Below are 25,819 nucleotides of genomic sequence, written 5' to 3' on the forward strand. Positions count from 1 at the left end.
GTTCTAACCAAATAATTGAAACCTCCACCTGAATAGATGACTAAGCACTGTGTTCTAGAAATCTTGAGTAAAGAGAAAACTGAAATAGGGAATGGCCCAAGGCTGAATTCTGACAGGCAGACAACATTCCTGACAGATGTGTACTTCACATTTCCACCCAACCCTGAAGACCAACATGTCTTCCCAGACCCATCGCTACAGGGGCAAATCCATGACAGCCCTCAGATTTGCCTTGCAACTCGCCTCATCTGAGCCTTATATAGTGTGGAAGGCAGCAGTTAGTTACCCCATTTATACATGGCAAAATAGAATGAGTTAGTTGCTCAAGGTCACAGAACTAGTGTTGGAGTAGGGGGTCTGGGCTCCTGTCCATCAGGACGTACTGTTCAGGGTGGATGCAGCTGGTCACTCCAGCTCCTCTGTTGTTGAGCTGACTGTGATGCTTTGCTCTCACCTGGTTCTATGTGGGACCTGAATCTGCCTTTGGATTGCATTCCTTGGGTTGAGATGAGGCTTTCAACCTCGAGGGGACTTGTTTTGAGAGCTTGGGATTTAGGTAGCAGAGATAGAGATGAACTATAAAACAGAACAGCTGTGAGCCAAGGCCCATACTAGTGAGAAAACTGCAGCGGCAGCCCATAATCAACCATGTGATCTTGGACCATTTTACTTCCCATAGCCTTATCTGTAAAAGGGGATAATGACCCAAACTACCAATGAGTCAAGGTTATGAAATTGCCTTAAAAATTGTGCAGTGCTACATCATGCTAGGCTTTATTAGCACTTCCCCTGGGAATTTATTGTGCCCCTGCTGCAGTGCTGAGACACGTCAGGCCCAGCCACTATGTGGCAGCAGCGGGAGCCCCTCCTGGATACTCTCAGCACAGGAATGAAGCTTTCCTTGGGTCCACATCCATAAGGGTGATCATGTGCCTTAATCTCTTCCAGAATTAAATTTGTAGAAATTTCCTTATTGATGCAGCAAATTGCTTACAGTTTATTCCCCTGTGGTTCTGAAGATCCAATCCAGATCCTCTCACAAATGCCAGGCAAGCACTCTACCGCTGAGCTACACCCCAGCCCAGTGGATATTTTTAAATGACAGCAATTTTCTAATGTGGTTTGTTTTAATAATGTATTTTTTTTTTCTTGGCCCTGGGGATCAAACCCAGGACCTGACACATGCTAGGCGAGTGTTTAACCACTGAGTTACAGTGGTTTTGTTTAATAAAATCTGAATTTTGTCAGTTGCAACTGTGTTCTTCATTGGGAGCTCATGTTGCTTCAATCAAGTATGTAGCATCCAGGCCTGGACAGGCCCTGGCTCACTTCCCGTCCCCTTCACAACCTACTTGTGGTCATCAGCTGGTCCTTGATTGAACATCTCCAGTGATAGGGAGCCTACCCCTCCTGAAGTTAACTCAGTAAGTTCTTGCTTCCATGGAAACAAACCCCAACGCCCAGCTGTTCCTACCCCAGGTAATATTATGTCGCTTTTGATATCTTCGTGACCATCCTTTAGCAACACGGAAGCCATTTGTGGTCACTTAACAGTTTTTGGAGATTTCAGGGATCCTCTTTTCCTATGGTATCTCTTCTGATTCCACTTTGTCAGTGACATCAGCTGGTGGGGGTGCAGCCTAGCAGAGGGCACACAGAGGTGGCACTGCAGAGCCCAGGCCTGGTATGCCAAGGCACCCTGTGTCCTGATGAGAATGCTGCATAAGAAGGGGAGTGAGCATGAGAGCAGGGGCCCAGGTCTGAGTCTGCCATGACCTGCTTAGAAACTCCCCACTGCCCAACGGGGCAGACCTTTAAGCCTGTCCTTCTCTCCCATATGCCACTCCTGCTAATGCATTCCTCGGGCACACTATGGGCATTTTCCAAAACCTGTGCACATGGGTCCTCCCTCAGTCACTACACACACAGCCTGCAAGCCTGAACTACAGCGCCACCTCTTTTGGGAGGCTTCCCAACCAGTGCCCCTCTCCCACCATGCTCCTGTCTCAGCTACCATGACTCTTGTCTACATCTTAGCAATTCTTACACATAGGGCACTGTCTGTTAAGGGGTGGGGAACTCTCAGGACAATGCTGCTTGTGGGTCTGCACATTCCACTGGTAGGTGCTCAGGGATATCTTCTAGACCTGAGCTTCCCAATTGGAACTGGCTAGAGGTGTGCTCAGATGTTAATCCTTCAGCCCTCGGGTATCCTGGTAAAGCATGAAGTACCTTTTAAGCAGCTGTTACTGGTTGCTGGCAACCTCATACTAACCCGCATGTATCACACATGCTGTCATTTTCTCTGATGCTACGATGGGAAGCATAGTCTCGACAGAGGCCCTTCTCCATTCTCTCCAACACATGATACAGCCCTCAGAAGGCAGGGAATTGAGTCTTTGTGACCTTAGAAGCTCTTCACTTCTCAGTTGCCATCAATTCCTCCCCCTTGGAGAATACAGTTTGGGGTAACAGAACCACCTGGATCTTTCTGCCATTCCAGGCTGTCAGAGCCTAGAGGTGACCCACTGCTCCTTGTCAGAAACAGCTTCCCAAATTCTCAGCTGCAGCCTAGGCCTTTCTCTCCTTTCCTTCCAGATCCAGGCCCTGGAACACCTCTTTTCTACCATATTATGTCTCTGCTGTGGGGGGAAAAAGGCCATCAAATCATAAACTAGTTGTGTGTATGTATGTGTCTGTTCAGTACTTGGGACTGAACCCAGGGCAATCTACCACTGAATTGCATCCCCACACCTTTTTATTTTGAGACAGTGTCTCACTAAAGTGCCAAGGCTGCTCCTACCTCAACCTCTGCAGTAGCTGCCACTGCACCCAGCAGAAACTGTTTACTCAACCTCTGCAGAAGCACTAACTAGAAACTGATACTGTCACACTTCAGTTCTTAGCAAATCAATTTGCAGTTTCACTTCAACCCAGGACTGACCTCACCCCACCATAGGCCCAGCCCCCTCCAAACGTTGTTTTGGGACCCACAGGAGGAGGCCCCAGACTCACAAGTAAAGAAACTTCAAAAGGATAATTATATGCATTTGAAAGGAGAATCAAATACACTTTGAAATAAGAGGAGTTATATAGTAAATAAGGTCAAATAAATATGAACAAAGATCACAAATTTGAAAAGATATTTGAAAAGGATTAATGTCAGTATAGGCTCAAAAGAACAAAGAAAAATATGACATTGAATCGCTGTAAAAGGTTCATGCTGTGCTACTTCAAGGAAGTAAAACAATGAGAATATGATACCTGGTTTTATGATTTATGTGACATAAAATTATTTTGTTGAATGTGGAAGGGCTGATCTCAGCATCACCCCAGATTTAAAACTTGCAAGCTCTGAGCCCCCTGCTGCCCATCCCTGCACACAGATCTGTTTTCTTCCCTTTGCACTTGTGCCCTCTGGTTTACTCACTGTGCTGTGGCTCTTGCACTTGCCTATCTGAGGGGCGGTTCTATAAGAAAGGACTGCGGCTGCTCACTGTTGTGTCCCCATACTCAGCAGAGCCCAACAGAGAGCAAGCCCTAGGGATTTGCTGAAAGAAGGAATGAGCGCTACTTCTGATTTGGCTCCACAGCCTCCAAGCCACACAGCTGGCCCACTAATCCCCACTGAGAAGTGGCAGCACAGCGATGGAACAGGAAGCAAGCATGGGTCACGGATGGCCAGAGCCTGACATGCAAGCACAGGCCTGACACACAAGGGAGCCAGGTGTGATGACCTGTCACACCCTAGTGGTGCTGATGGACCCAGGCTTGGTGCTAAGGCCTGTCTACACAGCACTGCAACCCCAACCCCTGATCCAGTTAGCAGTATCCACTATCTGCTAACCTCAACCTTGGAGTGGCAGGAAAACAGAAAACAGACCCTAAAGGAGATTGCATGACTAAGCAATAGCATTGAACTTTTCAAACCCTGATTTGCATAAATTTGGGCCAATAGCATTGACCCAAGTACTGTATAGATCCCTAGACTAGCACACTCAAGCGGCAACCCCTCTCTACTGGGTCCCCTCTCATCTTCCAGGAGTTGTTTCTATTCATACTCGAATGAATCCTACTCTTACACCCACTTATCCTTGCGGGTGCATTTCATTCACGAGACAAGAACCCAGAAAGAAGCCGGGTGTGGTGGCACATGCCTATAATCCCAGTGACTCAGGAGGCTGAAGCAAGAGGATCCCAAGCTCAAAGCCAGCCTCAGCAACTTAGTGAGACCCTGTATTTAAATTAAAAAACTAGAAAAGAGTCTGGGGATGTGGCTCCATGGTTAAGCACCCCTGGGTTCAATCCCTGTACCAAAATAAATAAAATAACCCAAAAAGAAGAAATTGGCAGTGAGTTGCTGGGGTCTACTGTGACACTGGAGGGTACGGTCCACCATTAGGAGCTGAGCTGCAACACGTCACTCAATGGCAGTGGAGAAGAAACGTGCTTTCTTGGCTGCAGAGGCCTGTAGCTTACGCAGACCACACCTGCCAGCAGAAGCAGAGTGACTCCAGCTGCACTTCTGTCTTATTTGCTCAAAGGTGGGAGTGCTTTCCTCTGCCCACAAGATCTTCTGACCAATCCCTTCTCTAGGCCAAGTGACACCACATAACGCTGACTGGACCCCCAAGGGCAAGGAGAGGATAAGGGAAAAAAAGAGCAGAGACAGCAGGAGGGTCTGGCAGGAAGTGAGATCGCAGGCCATTCGGGTTTGCTCCACAGAATGAGAACAAAGGCTCAAAGGAAGGATAACACAGCAACACTCACCCTCTGAGTGGCCACAGAAACTGCAGGACATGTACTTGTCTTAGTCCCTCTGGGACAGCCAGCTTGAAGCAGAGACTGCCTCATTTGCTCTTTTTATCTTTCTAACAGGCCAGACCTGGGCTTGGCCCAGAAATGGCACCTGTGTAAAGGGAGTGGGGTGGAGACCAGCACTCCTGCCCCACCTCACCCAACACCCTGCACAGTACAATGAGGCAGTTAAGACTTCAGAGAATGGCACTTTATTTTAAGACTTGATTTTTTTGCCATGATTTTCTACTGATTCTTCTAAGATGGTATCATCTTCTTCAATAGTGACCAGAACCTTCTTGCCCACCAGATTGAAGATGTCTTCAGGCAGATACCCTTTGGGCTCACTGACCTTCACAGTAAGCATATCCAGTGTGAGAATGGTGCCTTCTGGAATTTTCACTTTGGCCACCACTGACTTGCCCAGCTGTGGAGAACAGGAGCTCAGTGTCAGATTCAGAAAAGGAGCTCCTACACTGCATCACACCCAAGGTCCCTGATCAGTCTCCACAGGCACCTTGGGAGCAAGGACTCTGTTGTCCCCATAGTGCCCACTCAGGTCCTCGCCACTGTGGAGTGGCTTCACAGATTCAGAGGAGGCCCTTACAGTCTAGTGCAAGGAGAGGATGAAGCTATAGAGAGAGCCAGATCTAATGCCCATTAGCTGGGGAGAAAAGCATTCTAGTTTTGCTGAAAAATGGGGGGAAAATGGTATTTGTATCTTTTATTTGTTTGTTTGTTGTTTGCTGTACTGGGGATGGAACTCAGGCTAGACCCATTTTAACTTTTATTTTGAGACAAGTTCTCACTAAATTGCCAAGGCTGGCCTTGAACTTGCCATCCTTCTGCCTTGGCCCCTGCCTAATAACTGGGATTCATCAGTGCCTACACCTTGTGAGATGACTGTCAAGATCAGTGATAATATGTGGTGTTCCTGGGATGCAGAATGCTCTCAATACGTGAAAACTAGCCACTCTTGTCCTTACCCAGTTCAACATCTCACTGTAAACATGGAGAGTCTAAGGCCCCCGGGACAGCTGACTTGAGCAAGGATGCAGCCAGCCAGCATGAGAACCTGGAGGACACTGCTGACTCAGGGACGCACACCCAACTGCCACTTTGATAAAATAGGACTATGGTGGGGGTGGGGTGAGGGGCTCACAAGTCAGGGAGGGTGACTGTCATTTGAATGTCAGGAAAGGGGCTCTGTAGGAAGGGGCACAGGACAGGCAGGTGGGGGGAATAAAGGCTACCTGTAGCCCGTGACCAGCATTTCTGCTCTCCATAAATGCTTCAAAATGTTACTCCAGGCAAGGCCCCAAGATATCAATTCTGCTTGGAATTTAATGCCAGGAAAACATATCTGTCAACCGATGATTACCAAGCTATGCACCTCACTGTGTTTCACTGTTTGCTCAGGAGCCCAATCATGTGCTCAGCTGCTTCATTCCCATTCTGATTTCTGGTGGGTTTATCTCCCCTCTTCCTCTATAGGTTAGTTTGATTCCTTTTATCATTCATTTCCCAGTATATGTGCACCTTTAGTTTGGGGGCAGCAGCAGGCAGGCCCCACTACAATAAAATGTGATGACCTTTACTATGCATGCCTGCCAGCCCTGAGAAGCCTGGCTCTACCCTGAGGCAGGAAGGTCCAGGCCACAGCTTCTAAGAAGCCCAGAGAGGGTCCGTGTGCCAGGAAGTGTGCTCAGCTTCACCATCCTGTCAAGGCCAACGCTGCTAAGGGATACGGGCACCATCGCCCACCAGTGCATTCACCCCTGCCTCCCATGCTCAGAAATGCCACAGGCTTTCCTCTTCCACAGGACCCCAGATTTGGCCCATCTCCTGGAATCCAGCAGCACCAGAGCCACAGGCTTTAGGGACTTTCAGTGGAAGACTCTAATGTGATCTGACCAGAGAAATGGCCAGAGTTTCCCACTGTGTAGCACATTTCCCTTGTTGCTCATATGAGCCTGAAGGAGGTCAAGAGGGGTTGGGGCAGCATTCCTTTATCCTTCTATTGGTCTGGTCAGCTAGGGCTGGGAGTGACCCCACCTCTCAGGCACATGTACTAGGTCCCCCACAGAATGGCAGAGCCAAGCAGAGCTGGGCAGCACCCACCTTCTCATTGCAGGCCATCTCACAGGGCAGCAGCTGCTTGGTCGGGGAGCCCAGCGCCCTCTCCACAAGGCGCACGGATCGCACCAGCTCAGCCAGTTCTCCAGGCTCCAACGAGGCTGAGTGGTCACTCCCCTTCCAGGTCTTGTCAAGAGTTATATGACGTTCCAACACCTTGGCCCCCAGAGCCACTGCGGCCACAGATATTGCTATGCCTGTTTCATGTCCAGAATACCCAATGGGGATATCAGGAAAGAGCTTCTGATATTCCTTTAAAATAGAAAAAGTAAAAAGGTCACCCTCTGTGGTGCTTTGTGCATAGTCCCTGGAGTCAGGCAGATCTAGGATAAGACCCAGGTTAGCCACTCACTAGCTGCTAAGCCATGGGGGAGATACTAGGAGATGCTCTCAGCCTCTTTCCCGGGAATAATAATACATGTCAGGGGTTGCTCTGAAGGCAGGAAACACATTGAAAATGCCCCAAAGCATTATTCTTATCATTAAGAATGCATTTTGGAGGCTGGGGCTGTAGCTCAGTGGTAGAGCGCTTGCCTAGCATGTGTGAGGCACTGGGTTCGATCCTCAGCACCATATAAAAATTAATAAATAAAGGCATTGTGTCCATCTGCAACTAAAAGAAGTATTAAAAAGGATTGCATTTTGTGGTACAGCCCTTGCCAAATACATATGAATCCCTGTGGTCAATACCTAGCAACACACAGATTACATTTGGAAGCTGAAGCAGGAGTATCACAAGTCTGAACCCAGCCCAAGCAACTTAGCAAGACCCTGACTCAAAACAAAATTGAAAAATGGGGCTGGGGAGCTCAGTGGTAGAGCCTTGCCTACCATGTGCAAGACTCTGGGCTCAATCCCCAGTACTACAACAATGCCAAGAAATGCATTTTAAGAATGTTCCGTCCTGCAAAAACCACAAGGAATAACACATGACTAAAACTAAATGCCTATGCTCATTCAGAACTCATCTGTCATATTTAATTAACCTACACTGCAGAAATCAAATGTGCTATATACGCAAATATTATCATCAATAATATATAGAGTACGTTGGTAAAAATGCTAAATAATGAATCAGATATCTATAATTCACTAAACACAACATTCTAGGATGGGTAAGTCTTGTCAGTGAGGGTGACCAGAAACCTTAAGTACAGTAGAAAGACTCAGGCAGGGTTTCATAAAAGATTAGGATAGCACCATATAAAAATAAATAAGACCAGGAAAGACCTGGAAAACCAGGCTTTGTGCAATGGAATGCAGGTCATGGAATACCTATATATCTAATGTCACTATAATGTATTGATGATAAACACATTCACACACACACATACACATCCATTCTAATTAGTTGAATTTCAGTTGCTAATAGAAAACTGATTTCACAGTTCTCTGGGGAAGATGAGCACCTCAGCTAATCAAGAGGCTATACAGTATGGTTCAGGCTGAGTATCCCTGAGACAATAAGAGACCAAGGATTAGGACTCAGCCCAAGCTCTGGTTCTACCTTGGCCCTAAGACATCTATAAAACAATTAAGTTGGAGTAGATAAAATCTTGGGAGAAAATTCCCTTAAACTGCTCACTATCACAAGTTTGAGCATCGGGGATGCTCAGAATTAGAAAATAACAAGAGCAGCAAATAGCACAGCAGCAAAGCCCAGGGTTTCAAGGTCTCCTGTGAAAAAAGACAGATGCCTGCATACCGTGTCTACCACAGTACTGCTCCCACTGTAGCCAGGAGTGGAATGACCCTATGGCCATTGAAGGATGGGTGGGTAATCACAATATGAATACTAGAATCATATTCAGCCTTAAAATGCAAAATTCTGATATGTGCTACAACATGCATGAACTTTGAAGACACATAAAGGATATAAGCCAGTAATTCACAGAAGAAGAACCTATAATGGCCAATATATGAAGAAAATATAAGCAGAGCCAATTATAAGGACTCCACTTTAAATTTTATAATGAGAGAAATTAATTTGTTGCCAGCCTCTCTCTAGAACACATGAGCTTTCTCAACTACTTGGTTCTAAGCTGATTCTGCAACAGCAAGACTGTCAGAGATGTTTAAACTACAAAGTACGCCACGGTTGGTTAGAATTCTGTTTATATAAAAGGCTCTATCTTCCCTACGTTCTACACAGTAAAAAGCCATCATGCCACAGCCACATTCCCTCTGCTCACCGTGATGACACGCAGGTTGGCATCCTCGGGCTGGAGTGGGTAGGCGCTGGTGCACTGGAGGAAACAGAAGTTGGGGTTGAGGGGCTTCACGATCTGGTAGACCTGCTTCATGGTGTCCATCGACTGCATCCCGCTGGAGATCACCATCGGACGACCTGAGGAGCCCAAGACTTTCTTTAAGGGTTCAGACTCTCCCACAAACACATCCCAACCACTGTGCTCACCATTCAACCAAACCAACAGCATTTCTAGCCACTGTGCAGGAATAGAGTTGAGTGTGATGGGCTCCAGCCCTTGACCATGGGAAATGTAGACTCCCCTCTGCCCCAGCACTATCCTTCAGCAAAGTGAATTAAGAGGAGAAAGGAACCTCACAGGCCTGGGGGAAGATGAGCATCTCAGCTGATGAAAAGGTCACATAGTATGGTAATCTGAAAAGCTGAAATCTGAAATGCTCCTAAAATCTGCAATACTTCTGGCCCCAACCTTTTTGGATCAGAGACCTTCAACCTGTAGGATGATAGAGTGACCACTGACCCCTCTCCCCGCCCCAATTCAAGAGCATAGCTGAGTGTGAGAACCAGAGCTTCTACCTCCAGTTGTGCCTGGGCAGAGCTCTATCCTTGAGTTTCAGATGTCTTGTCTATGAAATCAGTAGAAAGCAGCAGAGTAATCTGACCTGCTTCCATCCCAGGGTTATTATGAGGTCAAATGAGATCAGTCATGTTGTTAAATCTTTTTATAAGTCATCACGTATAGACATAGATAGAATAAGCTTACGGAATGTTTCTCAAATCAGTTGCCCCTAAAAAGTTTTCACATACTGTCATACCCTTCATTTCCTATATAATTAAAAAAATATATAAGGCTAGGGTTGAGGCTCAGTGGCAGAGCCTAGCATGTGTGAGGCACTAGGTTTGATTTTCAGCACCACATATAAATAAAATAAAGGTATTATGTCAATCTATAACTAATTTTTTTTAAATGTACATATTGGGCTGCGGTTGTGGCTCAGTGGTAGAGTGCTTGCCTTGCATGTGTGAGGCACTGGGTTCGAATCTCAGCACCACATATAAATCAATGAAAAAAAAAAGGTTCGTCAAGATCTAAAAAAAAATTTTAAATGTACATATTTATGGGGTACCACGTGATGTTTATACATACACAATATATATACATTGTGCAATGTTCAAATCAGGAAAGTATATCTCCTCAAACATCATTTCTTTGTCACAACAACATTCAAAATGCTTTCTCCTAGTTTTTTTTAATAATAAATGGTACATTATGGTTATTTATAGTCATCCTACTATGCAATAAACACCAAAACTAATTTCTCTTATCTAACATAATTTAGAATGCATTGACCAACCTGTCTCCTTCCTCCCCCTTACCCTCCCCAGCCTCTGGCAACCACCATTCTATTCTCAACTTCTAGATTAGGTTTAAAAAATTTTTTAATTAAAAAAATTTCTTAGAAAATTGTCATATCCTTACCTTCTTGCAAGTTAGCACATTAAAAAGCGGATGCACACTGACTGAGGAGGTTTCTGAAGTTTATCTTCATGAGACCTACTTCAACGTGGGCTACCACTAGGCAGGTAAAAATATGAAGGTTGGACTCCCTCAGGTTTTGTGACAAACACTGAAACTCACCTTTTTTGGCTGTCTTTTCCAGATAAGGAAAATTGTTAGTGTCCCCAGATCCAACTTTGAAAAATGGAACATTCAGTTCATGCAGAAACTCAACTGCCATCTACAAAAATGAAAGAGAAGCTCTTTTTCACTACTGTTCTAGAACAGTCCTATTCTTGAGGCAGGCAAGGGGTGAGGCAGGAACAGGAAAGCCCCTCCTCTTACCCGAGGGGGACTCTCAACAACTTGAAAGTGGGAGAGAGCTGTTTGCAGTCACCTACATTCAAATTTGAACATTCCGTCCTATCTACCCACCCACTTGTCCCAATACACACGTAGTGCTAGAACGATCATCCCCCTGGCCAGACCCTTCCTTCCCCAGGTCAGGGAATAAATGTGAAGGGTCAGGAACTGACCTTGACTCAGTAAACTTGACAGTGAGAAAGTGAATGGCCCTCAAAGGCTTTCTGTTCACTCAAGACCAAACAGCCAGGAATGGAGGCCTTTTCAATCCTTGTCAAAAAAGGGAAAATGGAGCACTTTGGGCCCAGCCCTGACACAGTGATTCATATCTGCTGGAACCATCAGATCCAAGCCCCTTCAGACTTCAACCATGCTGTCCACAGAAAAGCAAGCCTCAGTCATGTTCTTCTGACACAACATCGATACAATACAATACCTATTTAGGGTCCTCAACATCCTTAGCTGGGATTCATCAGGAACACTGAGCATATTGGGGCCTGGGATGTAGCTCAGTGGTGAGCACATACCTGGCATGTACAAGGCCCTGGCATGTACAACCCCAGCACCAACAAAAAACAAAATAAAATAAAAATGGCTAGAGTGATCAGCAAATCATTATAAGAATAAAATCTCAGATTGCTGTTAAATAACAAGAACCCAAAAAACTACTTCCATTAAGGTATATTTGGCATACCATAAGCTGCATTTAATATACATGGTTCCAAATGTAGAAGTTCTATCCTAAAATACTGCCTGAAATTAAGAAGTAACTTAGGACTTGATGAGCCAGGCCAGTGCATCTTACACTTTGGTATGTGCATACAAATCTTCCAGGGATCTTGCTAATATGAAATACAAATTCTGCTTATCTAGGGTGTGGGGCCTGAAAGTCTGAATTTCTGTAAGTTCCTGAGTAATGCTAATGCTGCTGCCCATGAATCACACGCTAAGTAGCAAGGAGCCAGACTACTAAGCATAAGCCCAGAGGGTAGGAGGTGGTAAGAAATGCCATGAGAAGGTCATTCCTCAAGTGGCTCTTTAACCCACTGTGGCTAGAACTTCATCTGTCTTCCTAGCAGGCACAGAGCTACTACAAACACAGTAGCTGTGTTCAGAGAAAACTGTGCTCCTCTGTACATCTTCTATTAACATACAAGTGGGCAGGCCAGGCATGGTGGTACTTGCCTATAAACCCAGCAACTCAGGAAGCTGAGGCAGGAGGGTTGCAAGCTGGAGGCTAGCCTCAGCAAGTAATGAGATCCTGTCACAAAATAAAACAATAAAAAGGGCAGGGGATGAGAGTACCAGTACTGCAAGCAAATAAATAAATATGGTGGGGCTGGGGTTGAGGCTCAGTGGTAAAGCGCTTGCCTAGCATGTATGAGGCCCTGGGTTCGATCCTCAGCACCACATAAAAATAAGTAAATAAAATAAAGGTATAAAGTAAATAAATAAATATGGTGCTGCAAAACCAGGAAGAGTGGTTACCAAGCCAGTTCAAATGCATTCTATAACCCTCTTGGTCCAAGAGACACTGTGCAGTATGACCAGAATGCCACCCCAAGTGTCTGAACCACTTAAAATGCACTTCTTGCTGTTCTTCCCTTTGCTTTAGTTTTTTTCTCTTCTCCCTGCCATATTCCTCTCCTTTGTATGTGTCACACTTTTAACCAACCCTAAAATGGGACTGAAAACTGCTTTTTGTTCAGACCCTCCTCAGGCACCCATGTGGGTGCTTTCCCACTGAGCTACACCCCAAGTCCTTTTATTTATTTATTTATTTTTTTTTTGTTTTGAGACAGGGTCTTGCTAAGCTGCCAAGGCTGGCCTTGAACTTGAGATCCTCCTGCCTCAGCCTCCTGAATTGCTGGGATTACAGGAGTGTACCACCACAACTGGTTCATTTTTAATATATTGATTGAACAAAGTCTAATTTTCCCAATCTTCTGACTGTATCTGGCAGCTGAAGAGGGTATTTTCTATGTAAAGAGGGAAACACTTATACTAAGTTTTCTTTTAGATAATGCTCATTTGGTGGAAAAGTGGCCCTCCAGGGCATGAACACCTAGATGAATGAGCCAGCACAGGAAAGGGGCAGAGTAAGCAGGGGTGGGGAGGCCATGTGCATAAAAAATCATGGCTCACCTATAGGGGCTGTGAGATCTGCATGAAATTCTCTAATTAAATGTTGAAAAAGGGACGATTACTGCTGGGAGGGGAAGGGTGTGCACCATTTTGCTGCCCTCCTGTGGGATCTGTCGCCACCTAGTGGTCAGTTAGAAAACTGCTGCCTCAGATTCTTACCCTGTAAAGGCTGCCAACTCACCATCTGGAAGATCCTAGCCTTCACCCAGGGTCCCTCAGGGTGCATCAGAGCCTGATGGTCTCCTCTTCATAGACCCCTTGGCTTCCCCTATCCTGTCTTCCCTGTTGTCAGATCCCATTTCCATCTAGGGCACAATGAATCCAGGCAGTCTCATGACTTCTCCCTCCCTTCTAGTCTTCTGGAGTCTTGTCTGAAGGGAACTCAGCTGATCAGACCCTCCTCAGGCACCCATGTGGGTTCAATGCACAGAAAAGTTCCCAACAGACTGGTTTGAGGAAAACACCAAAACCATAGTTCCTTAGCGGTCCCAGTAGATGGACTTGTTTTCATTTTAAGCCTACTGTTTGCCAAACCTATTTGGCTCAGAAAACTTTTTAGCTCTAATTCAACTAATTAATGAGAATTGACAACATGCCCACGGAACCTCCTTTTGTGCTGTGTATTGAGAAACTTAGGCAACCACTGGTCTAAGGTGGCGGGGGGGGGGGGGGGAGTCCACAATAAAAGGGCTCTAAAGCCCTCTTATTGCCCCATTTCTGAATTCTGTAGGAGGGTGGGGGGAAGTCCTGCGGTGAGGAGTTGGGGAAACCAGGGGTGCCACAGGGTGAGGGGAAATACACAGCCATAAAAGCTGGGCTTGCCCTTAACTTCAGAGTGCCCAGAGCCATCTGCTGGTGGTGGCAGGGAAGTAGAAGGAAAGGGCACTGCAGACGCAGGTGTAGGAGGGAAGGGCAGCTCTGCCAGAATGGTCACCTTGTGTGAAGGGGGCGTGCCCTGCAGGGCCCCTCTAAGGACACAGCTTCCATCTGCTTCCTTGGTAGAACTATCTGTTCAGGCTAAAGACGCTGCTTATTTCTGCTGAGCTGCACAGGTCTCAGTGCACCTTCAGCCAAGAAGGGCCCTGATAGCTTTCTGGCCTTAAAACGCTGACACACCTTAACCTTTCCTTTAGCACAAAGAGAACGCCCTAGAATAGCACGTAGGGTGGAGAAAACCAGCACTCAATAAATGTACTATCTACAAGGAAGTCAGGGTGGTTCAATACCGGGAGCCACTTACTGGGTAAACACAGAAGAAGGAATCAACACAACCCACTCCAACAGCTGGCCGGACAGGAAATGTTAGTGCAGCAAAGCAAAGTTGATTAACTCTTTTGTAAAGGCTTTTAGGAATGCATTTTCCCCATGTCCCTGAGTTAGCTAGGAGACCCATTGGGAACAATCAGCATTCTGAGGACAGAGACACCTCTCTGCCCAAACAGGTTGAAACAGGAAAATTCCAAGGGCTCCAGGGGACAGGACAGTTATCACTGATAGGAAGACACTGACATGGCACTGTCCTTGCCCCCACAGGCTTATCTTACTGAAGCCTCCCCGTTGTGGGGGGGCACCTTTTCGATCCCTAGGGCTACTGTAGCTACAAGAGGTTCCGTGAGAAGCCCAAGCCACACAGGCAGCATCAGTACCAGGACCTGAGTTCAGAGTAGGGTGCCACGGGCCAGTGTCCAGGACACCAACCAGAAGGGCAGCTGGGGTGTGAAGGGAAAAGAAACCAAGAAAGGGATTCAGGTGGAGGCAGCCAGCCCCTGCTACCAAACACCCAGGCTCCTCTCTGTCTCAGAACTGCTTCTGGTCCTCAACCAAAGTCACCTGGAAGAGATGACCTAAAGAAGTGCCTTTTCCTCAGCAGTCACAGATGAAAGGAGGTGCCCTCCTCCTGCAGGCAGACCCAGTAGCTCAGGGCCTGGAAGCATGGCCTGGGAGTCCTCATCCTACATGTAAGTCACTTGGTACCATCTTCTGTGGTTCTTTGCTGACTCAGGACCTTAGGGCAGGAAAGCTCTTGGAAAACAGCTTGTTCACACACAGAAAAGGAAATGAAGGTCCAGGCAGGCCAAGTACCCCCATGTCCCGGATCTTAGCCTAACATTTGCTGAGCGCTGACTATGCTTTATGTCAGTGATCACATTTAATCCTCACAAGGACCAGATGGCTTCTGCTACTAACCCCACTTTATAGCTGAAGAAAGGAGGCACAAAGAGGTAAAATAACTTCCATGTGGACACACCAGTAGTGATAGGCAGAGTCATATTCAAACTCAAAATCTGACCCCAAGGTCCATTTTCTTAGCCACAGGACCACACAGACAGGGTATGGGCCACAGGGCAGAGGTGCACACCATGTGGTAGAAATGTACTATGCCACTGGGTATTGTACCTCACAGCAAAAGTATGCACCACGTGGCCAGGGAGTGTGCCATTCAGGCAGGACATGCACCAAACAGCAGAGGCATCCAGCACACAGCAGGGTGTTCACTACTCAGCACGGGCCCCAAACGTTTTGATTTTTACATTCTTAAAACTTACTGATAAAAAAAAAAAAACTTACTGATTTTTCGTTTTTATCTATTTGTTTACTGAATTAAAAATTAAGGGCTGGGGATGTGGCTCAAGCCACATCTTGCCTGGCATGCGTGCGGCCCGGGGTTCGATTCTCAGCACCACATACAAACAAAGATGTTGTGTCCGTCAAATACTAAAAAATAAATATTAAAATATTTAAAAAAAAAAAATTAAAACTGAGGGGCTGAGTTGGTAGAGTGTTTGCCTCGCATGCACAAGGCCATGGATTCAATCCCCAACACCACAAAAAAAAAATAAATAAATAAAACTGAGAAAAATTTTAAATTAAGTTGCAAACTTCTGACATTGGATTTTTTTTTTTTTTTTTAAGATGGGGTCTTGCTATGTTGACCAGGTTGGCCTTGAACTTTCAATCCTCCTTTGTCAGCTTCCCAAGTAGCTGGGATTACAGGTGTGTGCCATTGTGCCCAGCTGAGACTGGTTTTTATGCTCAGCATTAATATATATATATATATATATATATATATATTTTTTTTTTGGCACAGTGATTATATCCAATGACACCTTATCACTGAGCTATATCATTAATGCTTTTTATTTTTTATTTTGAGATAGGGTCTACTAAGTTGCTTAAGGCCTTGCTAAATTGCTGAGGCTGGCCTCCAACTTGTGATCCTCCTGCATCGCTGGGTTTATAGGTGTGCGACACCACACCTGTCTTAGCGCTAATATTCTTGATATGCATCACAGCTGTTGTGTGCAAACAGTTTATTCCTTGTCATTGCTATTAACATTCTGTGGTATGGATGTAGCAAAATTTAACCATTCACCTGCTAAAGAACATTTGGGTTATACTAGTTTTCAGCTACTATGAATAAAGGTTCTATGGACACTCATGTATAGATTTTTGTTGACATTTTTTTGTGGCACTGAGGATTGAACCCAGAGCCCTGAGTATGCTAGACAAGCACTTTGCCCTTGACCATACCCCAGTCCTTATTCCTTTAGGGATAATATCAAATGACAACTGGCAGCCCATAATAAGCTCATGTCTGGTTTTAAAAGAAACTATCAGTGTTAAGTGGCTTAATTGTACAATATGTGAATTATCTCTCAATAAAGCTGTTTTAAAAAGAAATTACCATATTGTTTTTTAGAGTGATTAGACCATTCTATATACCTCCCCTCCAGCAATGAGGGATCCACTTTCTCTGCAACCTTACCACCATCTGGTGTAATTATCCCTTGTTATTTAGCTATACTGATGTCTGTACAGTCATAATTCAATGTGATTTAAAACAGAAATTCAAGGGCTGGGGATGTAGCTCAGTGGTAAAGCACTTGACTAGCAGGCATAGCACCTTGGGTTCAATCCCCAGCACTGGAGGTGGTAGGAACTGAGAAAATTTTAAATCATAAGATTAGATGAGGATAAAAGAAAAAAATTGGACATTCTGTTTTATCTTTGAAGGATACCATCAAGTAAGTGAAAAAATCTATAGAATGGGAAAAAATTATAATACTTATTATCTTAGAATTTGCATTTAGGATTTTCTCCAAAAAAGATACATGTACAACCAATATACACAAGATGTTCATCATTAGCTCAGGGAAATGCAAACCAAAACCACAACAGGATAGGACTTCACACCCAATAGGATGGTTTGAATCAAGAGAGATAGAGGGCTAGGGTTGTGGCTCAGTGGTAGAGTGCTTGCCTCATATGTGTGAGGCAATGGGTTTGATTCTCAGCACTGCATATAAATAAATGTATAAAATAAAGGTCCATCAACAACTAAAAAATGTATATATATTTAAAAAAAGATAGAAATAAATTGGTGAGGATGTAGAAAAATTGGAATGCTCAGACACAGCTGGTGGAAATATAAAAGGATATAGCCACTTTGGAAAACAGTGCCAGTTCCTCAAAAAAAAAATTAAACATAAAGTCAAACACATGACCCAGAAATTCCACTCCCAGACATAAGCCCAAGAGAAATGAATACATGTCCCTACAAAATTTATACATGAATGTTGACAGCAGCGTTATTCCCAGCAGCCCAAGAGTTCATCAACTGATAAATGAGTAAATGAAATATGGAATATCCATTAACACTGGCTACTATTCAGCCATAAAAAGGAGTGAAGCAGTATCAATACATGTTGCAACACAGATGAACCTTGGAAACAGTTACATGAGAGGAATCTGACTCACAGATTGTATGATCTAGTTATATGCAATGTCCAGAAGAGGCAAGTTTACAGAGACACAGTAGATCAGTGGTTGCCCAAGGCAGGGAGAATTGGGGTTCTCCCTGGGGGTGGGGGTGCTACTAATGGTTAGTTTTTCTTTTAGGGGTGATTTTTTTGTATGGGGAGGTACCAGGGATTGAACTCAGAGGTAGTTGACCACAGAGGCACATCCCCAGTGCTATTTTGTATTTTATTTAGAGACAGGGTCTCACTGAGTTGCTTAGCACCTCTCTTTTGCTGAGGCTGTCTTTGAACTCGCGATCCTCCTGTCTCAGCCTTCCGAGCTGCTAAGATTACAGGCGTGCTCCACCATGTCCAGCTTGGGAGTGATTTTTTAAATGGGATGCAGTAATGGTTGCACCCTGCAATCCTCCAAGTGAACAGGGTTTTGAAAGAACAATATTTAACCGCAGGCAAAATGTTGATTTGTCTTTTGAAAACAATCCGATTTTTTGAAGGATACCACAGAGAATTTCAGAAGCTCTCTCAGGCTATGCACACTCAGAAGGATTAACACAATGATGTCCCTGAAATGCCATACTGGTTTGGTTCTGTTACCAATATTTATATGACTTATTCCTTTCTAAAATGGAGGCTGATGTGTCACCAGTTCAAAATGAACTTGAGGAAGCCTAGTTCTCAGATGTGGAAATGGAGGCAGAGTGAGGCCTCTGCCTCAGTTAGCAGGGCAGGAATGAACTGAAGATCAGCAATACCTAAGCAACATTTCTGGGTAGGTATTCCTGGGGAGGAAAAAAATCTGTCCCCTTCCTCCCAAGGCAGCTCCTAGGCCCAGAGTCTAGTAAACATCAGATTTCGGCCAATATCAAGGGTGGAGAAGAGCAGGGGAGGCCCAAGACTGTGCTGAGCTTTCAAACATTTACTGCCTCAGTCTAATATTCTGGGAGCCCAGACTCATGCCAAGGGCAGGTGAGAAGCCTACCTAGGCATCAGATCTGCTGCCTTCAAGACCCATCTCCCAGCGTCTGACACTGAACAAACTTCCTGGCTCCTTTGACCCTTCCTTTATTCATCTGTAAAATGGGGCACTGTAGGGATAAGATATATTACTGTAGGTGAAAATGCTCTGTAAACTACCAAGTATACTTTACTTAATTATTAGTGGTACTGGGAATCAAACCCAGGGCCTATGCATGCTAGGTAAGTGCTCTACCACTAAGCTACATCCTCAGACCTGGAAATGGGTATTAGATGAAACCTATGAATGCCAGGTGTAGTGGTAAAAGCCTGTGATATCAGCAACTTCGAAGGCTGAGGCAGGAGGATTGCAAGTCTGAGGCCAGTCCAGGCAAATTAGTAAGACGCATCTCAAAAAATAAAAAGGCCTGGGAGTGTAGCTCAGTAGAAAAGCACCCCTGTGTTCAAGGACATGACTGTGTTAATCCTTCTGATGTGTGTACAGCCTGGAAGAGTTTGAGATTCTCTGTGATATCCTCTAAAAAAACAGGACTGTTTCAACAAACAAATCACAATATTTTGCCCATAAATACTGTTCTTTCAAAAACACACTTGCAAGATTATAGGATTTATCACCACCACCAAGAGAAAACCTAAGAACATTTTTATGTCATGGTGCAGATGGGACCCAAAACCTGGCACCAGATGGATCCTTCCAGGATATCAGCATGGCAAAGCCAGCACCTACGCATGACCACTCCCTTCTGAATGATGCCAATGCCACCTTACTGAAGTCAGTCACACTCCAGCAACGTATCCTGGCTCCTAATCTAGGCCACTTTCCACTGGAGAACCTAGCACAACTTGGGTGTACCATGAACTTGAGGGACCCTGGAGGTGCAGTGTGGCTGTCCCCTATTCCAGAGACAACTTGTTTTTGAAACTACAGTACTCTTCTCACCAACTTATGGCTTCCCACTTAGTTGGGCACAGAAAAGTGGCTAGAGCTGGCTCTAAGCCAAAAGACACCACACTGCCTGATATCCCCTGGGTCTGCTAACATGGCACATGACAGCAGAGCGCTCACCTCATCCATGCCAGACGCAGTGAAGAAGATGCCAGTCTCCTCGGCGTATCGCTGCAGCTCCCGGTACTGGTCATGACTGAATTCCAAATGGCGTTTGTGCTCCCCATACGTCTTCCCCCAGGAATGCTTTGAGGTATATGGCCTTTCCAGGGCTTTCCGATTAAACTTGAATTCCAGCTCACTCTTCTGGAACTTGGCACAATCAGCTCCACACTCCTACAACACACAGAAGGACACCTGTCTGTGACCTGATATGCATTCTCACTGAGAGCAGAAATGTTGGGGCAACTGCTATGACATCATTATCTTTAAAGACCACGAGGACTGACAGAGACATTATGAGACTCCAAAAAAAGGAATGGGGTCGGGGTGGGGGACAGGGGAAGCAAGGAGAGTCTGGAAGGATGAAAAAAAAAATATTTGTGGATGGAAGATTCTCTCCTCCCCCTATATTTCCCTCTTAAGGTGTGGAAAACTTCCAGGCTTTTTTTGCATTGTTTTGCTTTGTAATATTAAAAGTGCTGAATGCAAGAGCTAAGGAATATTTTAAGTTCTATAACTCAGAAGATAGTAAAATGAGCACTGGGCCAAGATTTAGGAAAGAAAGTCAAATTCTGGCTTAACTCTGACCCTAACTCTTAGATAAGGTTATTTTCCATCTCTGGACTCAGTTTCTCTCTCTACTCCAAGGCCAAGCTGAGTTAGCACTGTACTGAGGAGCTCCTTACAGAGTGGGGAAACAAAGGGACAGGGCCCCGTGCTCCATTCTCTGACTTGAACAATAACTACTCTACTTTTAGCTGTTTTGTACTCATGCTTTTCTATACAACTTTTTGTTTGAACAATAGGTTCTACAGCAAAAATCACACAAACAAATCTGAGAAATGCCTAGCTTAGGTGATTTCTACTGAGTAGAAGAGATTCCGTAAAAATGGGAGCTGCATGCAGTGGTGCACACCTGTAATGCCAGCTACTTGGTGATTGGTTGGTTTGGGTACTGGGGACTAAACCCAGAGGCTTTACCACTAAGCTATATCCCCAGTCTTTTTTATTTATTTATTTATTGAAGAAAGGTTCTTACTAAGCTGCTTAGGGCAGCTGAGTTGCTGAAGCTGGCCACAAACTTGCAATCCTCCTGTCTCAGCTTCCCAAATTGCTGGGATTGCAGGTGTGTACCCCTATGCCTAGTTAATGCCAGCTACTTGGGAAGCTGAAGACAGAAGGATTCCATGTTTGAGGCCGGTTTGGACAATTTAGTGAGACCTCTTCTAAAAAAAAAAAAGTGCTAGGGATGTAGCTCAGTGGTAGAGTGCTTGCCTTGTATGCACACAGCCCTGGGTTCAATCCCCATTACCACCAAAAACCAAAATGGAACATCTGACTTTAAAAGCTAAGTTGGATTACAAATCTGTCTCCCATCTCCCAAGATTGTTTCAAAAAAAACTCAACAGAAATATTAGGAAAAACCCTCTAAAGTCTCAGCTTGCTGCCATCTCTATAGACACATTGGCATTCAGGCTGTTTAAACCCTCTTGGGTCCACCAGAAACATCAGTGGACTCCCACTCCTGGAAAAAAATTAAAATCACAAGATGGCAGAGTCAGGATTTGATGCTGGAAAGAAGTTAAAAGAATGTTAGAACTGCAATTGGCCTTGGGCAAGGGACTTCTCATTATCTAGATTGCTGTGTGTTTGTGTGTGTATGTGTGTGTGTGTGTATTGAACCCAGGGCCTTTTGCATATAAGGCAAGCACTCTACTGAGTTATATCTCCAGCTCCAAGAGTTTCTTTGTACAAGAGTTTACTGCTTCTACGATGGCAAATCCAAGGGGTATGTGGCTCATTGGTAGAGCAAACAAGCGCAAGACCCTGGGTTCAATCCCCAGCACTGCAAAAACCAAAAGCATTAGAAGTCCACCATGAGCAAAGGGTGTAATATTTCATTTGCACCATAATCTGAAAGTTACAGGTAAATTTCTAATTGTAATAATTTATGCATTATGTATTATACATCATAATACATTTCATTAATGTAATTATAATAAAATAAAACTAATTGAAAAAAACTCTACCTTCAATATTGCAAACAGATTTAGGGTTGTAGCTCAGTGGAAGAGCACTTACCTAGCATGCACAAGGCCCAGAGTCTGATCTCCAGCCCTGGGGATGTGGGGCAAAGAAAAAGAAAAAAAAAAAATTTGCAAGCCAGCTGTACATAACTATACTCTGGGGATAGGCTTACAAATGTAAATCCATCTACAAATTGCAGCAAAGTCAGAATAAATAATAAGAATTTTAAGAAATTCCAGTGCTTTATTAATTTATTTATGGTATTGGGGACTGAACCCAGGGGAACTTAACCAGAGTCACATCCCCAGCCCTATTTGTTCTTTATTTAGAGACAGGATCTCACTGAGTTGCTTAGTGCCTCCCAGTTTCTGAAGAGGCTGGCTTTGAACTCTGGATCCTCCTGCCTCAGTCTCCCCAGCCACTAGGATTAAAATAGGATTATAGGCGTAGGCCACTGTGCCCCACCCCGCTTTCATTTTTAAACAAAGTACCTGTACATACTGTGAACCAAGAAAAACTGGGAACTAGAGGAAAAAAGTCCCCTGCCCAAGATTATTGAGCTAATAAATGGTGTACTGATTCCAGGAGTCTCGCAACTATAATACAGCCTCAGGCCTATCATTCTCTTCCCCGTGGAGAACTGTCTTATAAAATTACTTGAGAAAGTATGAAGAAAAACTAACTTTGTTTCCACGGTTTCCTTATCTCTCCGTATTTTTACAACTTCAGCATGTAAAGAGATCACACCTTGGAAAAATAGACCGCTCCTCTAATTAAAAGCAGTAATTTCCCCTACAAAATAACTTTAGAGTACAAAAGTTTGGAGCCCAGAGGCTAAGAGCAATTAGTTGTTTTTGTTTTTTCCTTTAATGCACTTTTTGCTAGTTGTGTGTCCTTAGGCAAGTCATTATCTTCTTGAGACTTTAATATGAAAATGACAAGGATTGGGGGGTAGTTTAGTGGCAGAGCCCTTGTCTAGCATGTGAGAGGCCCTGGGTTCATTCCCTAGACCCCAGCTCCACATAAATAAATAAGTAAAATAAAATCCACAGCTTCTCATGCCTCAGGTTGTTACGGGAATTACACAAGATGAAAAACATGACAGTCTGTCTCCTCGAAGAAGTTTCATGGTCTAATAGAGAAAGAGGCTTAAATGGTAAATGACAACTCGATGCAATACCCAGGTCTGGATCGGGGGCAGGAGGTGGTGGGAGAAGACCAGGAGAAATCATCCAAGTAATCTTGAATGTAAGTGGAAATTTACTAAGAAAACAGGAATATTCACAAACATCATATCACTAATAGCTGTCATTTATAGTCTTATGTGCCAAGTACCAATGCCAAAAGTTTACATGAGTTACCTTATTTCATCCTCTTAACAACTCTATGAAGTACTATTATTTATCAAGCTGGGTTTTCAAGCAAGGAAACAGAGGCTCAGAGAAGTTTAGAGACCTGGAAGAATATGAACTCAGAGCCCCGGTTTTTAACCATTTCACCTTGCAAACACTGGGAGTGGCAGGGGAGAGAGACCACAGTAACTCCCAGGTATGGGAATTTCCTGGAAGTAAGTCAATATAGCAGGAGGATGTCAGAAGAAATAGGCAGGAAGGGGGGCCAGGTCATTAAGGTCTTGAAGGCTACGAAGGGAGTCACTGACGGGTCAGACAGGGTTGAGACCTGATCAAATCCGTATTGGGGGGAGATTATTTCAGCACCAGAGGGGAAGGTAAGAGGTGGGGTTAGGAGGCAACTGCTGAAGCGCAGACAAATCAGGAGGAGGTGGAAAAGTGAGGAAGAGAGGTTGGAAAGACTTAGAAAAAGGCAAAGGCGAGAAGGAGGATGCAGGGGATGAAGTAGAGAAGGTGTCCCGGGGTCCGGTGGCCGCGCCCCTCACCTTGGCTGTGCGGATCATGCGCTTGGCCACTTCCAGGTCGCCTTGGTGGTTCTGGCCGATCTCGGCGATGATGAAGCACGGGTGCTGCCCGCCCACCCAGCGCCCGGGACACAGCTCCAGCTCCAGCGGCATCGTGGCGGCTCGCGCTCCCGCACCTCTCTGCCGGAGTGGGCCAGACAGCCGAGGCCTCAATCACTGAAGTACGCAGCCCAGCGGGCCCGCACGCCGGCCACTCCACGTCAGCCCGCGGCCGCCGCGCAGCCAATCCCTGGGCCCAGCCTCGCTCCCGGCGGCCAATCGGATCTGGGGGCGGGGTCTCCAGCGGGAAAGCGGTGGGGCGGGGCGCGTAAGCCCTGCTCCTCCAGATCCTGGAGTGTGGCTGGTTTCTTGCCTGGAAGTGCGGGCTGTGACTGTCCCGGGGTCCTTGCAAAGCTTTGAAGGAGGCTGACGGCCGCCTCGGCAGAGCTTAGTCTATGTCTAGCTCCTAAAGGCGTGGCAGAGCGCGCCCTGCGGTGTAATGGAAAAAACAGGGATTCCGGAATTGGAATCCGAGGGCTGGTTGAGTCCAGCGCCTGCCACTAGCCAGCTTTTCATGAGTACGCTAGTCCTCCTGAGGATTTTTTTTTTTTTCCTTCTTTTCTGACGATGGTAAATAATATAGAACCCCTAATCACAGTGCTTGGGTAGTAAGTTTTCAGTTAGTAGATGGCCATTCCAATTACATGACAGGCAACCAGATCATAAAGCTCCACTGACTTTTCCAGTGCCCCCCAGAAAGTCAGCAAAGGTGAGACTGGGATCATGGGCTGCGCCATCCCAGGGCTCCTACAACACATTTGATTGGATTTCAGACCAAGTTGAGAAATGAGTTATCTGGTTGCTTGTTTGACTTACCAGAACTGATGAATAAAGTAACAAGATGGCAAGGAGGGAGGGTAGGTTTTGGTCATGTCAGTATAAATGTGCAGTTGGAACTGCCCAACAGGCAGGAGGACACACAGCTCTGAAGCCCACAGTGGACGTCAGGACCTGAGAGAAACCTGGGAGCCAGTCAAGAAAAGAATGAAGATAGGACAGATTGCTGAAGGAAAGAGCCAGGGGAGGGATGAGCAATGTGCAGTTGCCTGGGAAGAAACAGAAATGAGACCAGAAGCCATCCACAGAGAACAAAGGAGGGGAGATGCAGTGTGTCCAAGGCCAGCAGCAGCCCAGCCTTAGCAACTTAGTGAGGCCCTAAGCAATTCTGTGAGACCCTGTCTCTAAATAAAATATATGAAAGGGCTGGGGATATGGCTCAGTGGTTAAGTACCCCTGGGTTCAATCAGCAGTATTAAAAAAAAAGAATTAGTGGACTTTGAGATCATACAGGCACTGGAGACAGCAGATTTGTAGCAAAGGGGAGGTGAGAAAACAGGGGCAAAGTAGAACTTTTTTGGGGGTAGGTACTGGGGATTGAACTCAGGGGCACTTGACCACTGAGCCACATCCCCAGCCCTATTTTGTATTTTATTTAGAGACAGGGTCTCACTGAGTTGCTAGTGCCTAACTTTGCTGAGGCTGGCTTTGAACTCCCCATCCTCCTGTCTCAGCTTCCCAAGCTGCTGGGATTACAGGTGGGCACCACCTCACCCTGTGGCAAAGTAGATAGGACAGATTGCTGGAGGTGATAGAACATGATCCTTTAGGGTGACTCAAAATATTTCAGCGTATTGGAAAAAGTTGTTACATCAGGTGGGAAATGGACCCTGGACTGGAGGGGGCCCCAGCTTGAAGAAGTGTGAGATTGGAGATCAATAAGAAGCAATAAAGGAAAGAAGGAGATTGAAAGCAGCAAAATGGAAGTGGGTTTTATTCTTGCAGGCTTTGTGGGCATGCTGCCTTAGCTGGCAGAGGTTTTCTGACT

General features: G+C 45.3%; 1 protein-coding gene across 1 annotated transcript; it reads right to left on the reverse strand.

Moving 5' to 3' along the window:
* Positions 1–4,993: 4,993 nt before the first annotated feature.
* Nans (N-acetylneuraminate synthase) lies at positions 4,994–24,150 on the reverse strand. Its single transcript, XM_015492278.2, has 6 exons — positions 23,917–24,150; positions 19,950–20,165; positions 10,782–10,881; positions 9,126–9,280; positions 6,919–7,185; positions 4,994–5,224 (listed from the first exon to the last, which is right to left on the reverse strand). The coding sequence occupies exons 1-6, from the start codon at positions 24,046–24,048 to the stop codon at positions 5,015–5,017; spliced, it is 1,080 nt and encodes a 359-aa protein (XP_015347764.1). The 5' UTR covers positions 24,049–24,150; the 3' UTR covers positions 4,994–5,014.
* Positions 24,151–25,819: the final 1,669 nt, after the last annotated feature.

The sequence above is a fragment of the Marmota marmota genome, unplaced genomic scaffold (genome assembly GCF_001458135.2).
Source record: "Marmota marmota marmota unplaced genomic scaffold, marMar, whole genome shotgun sequence".
Taxonomy (NCBI): domain Eukaryota; kingdom Metazoa; phylum Chordata; class Mammalia; order Rodentia; family Sciuridae; genus Marmota; species Marmota marmota.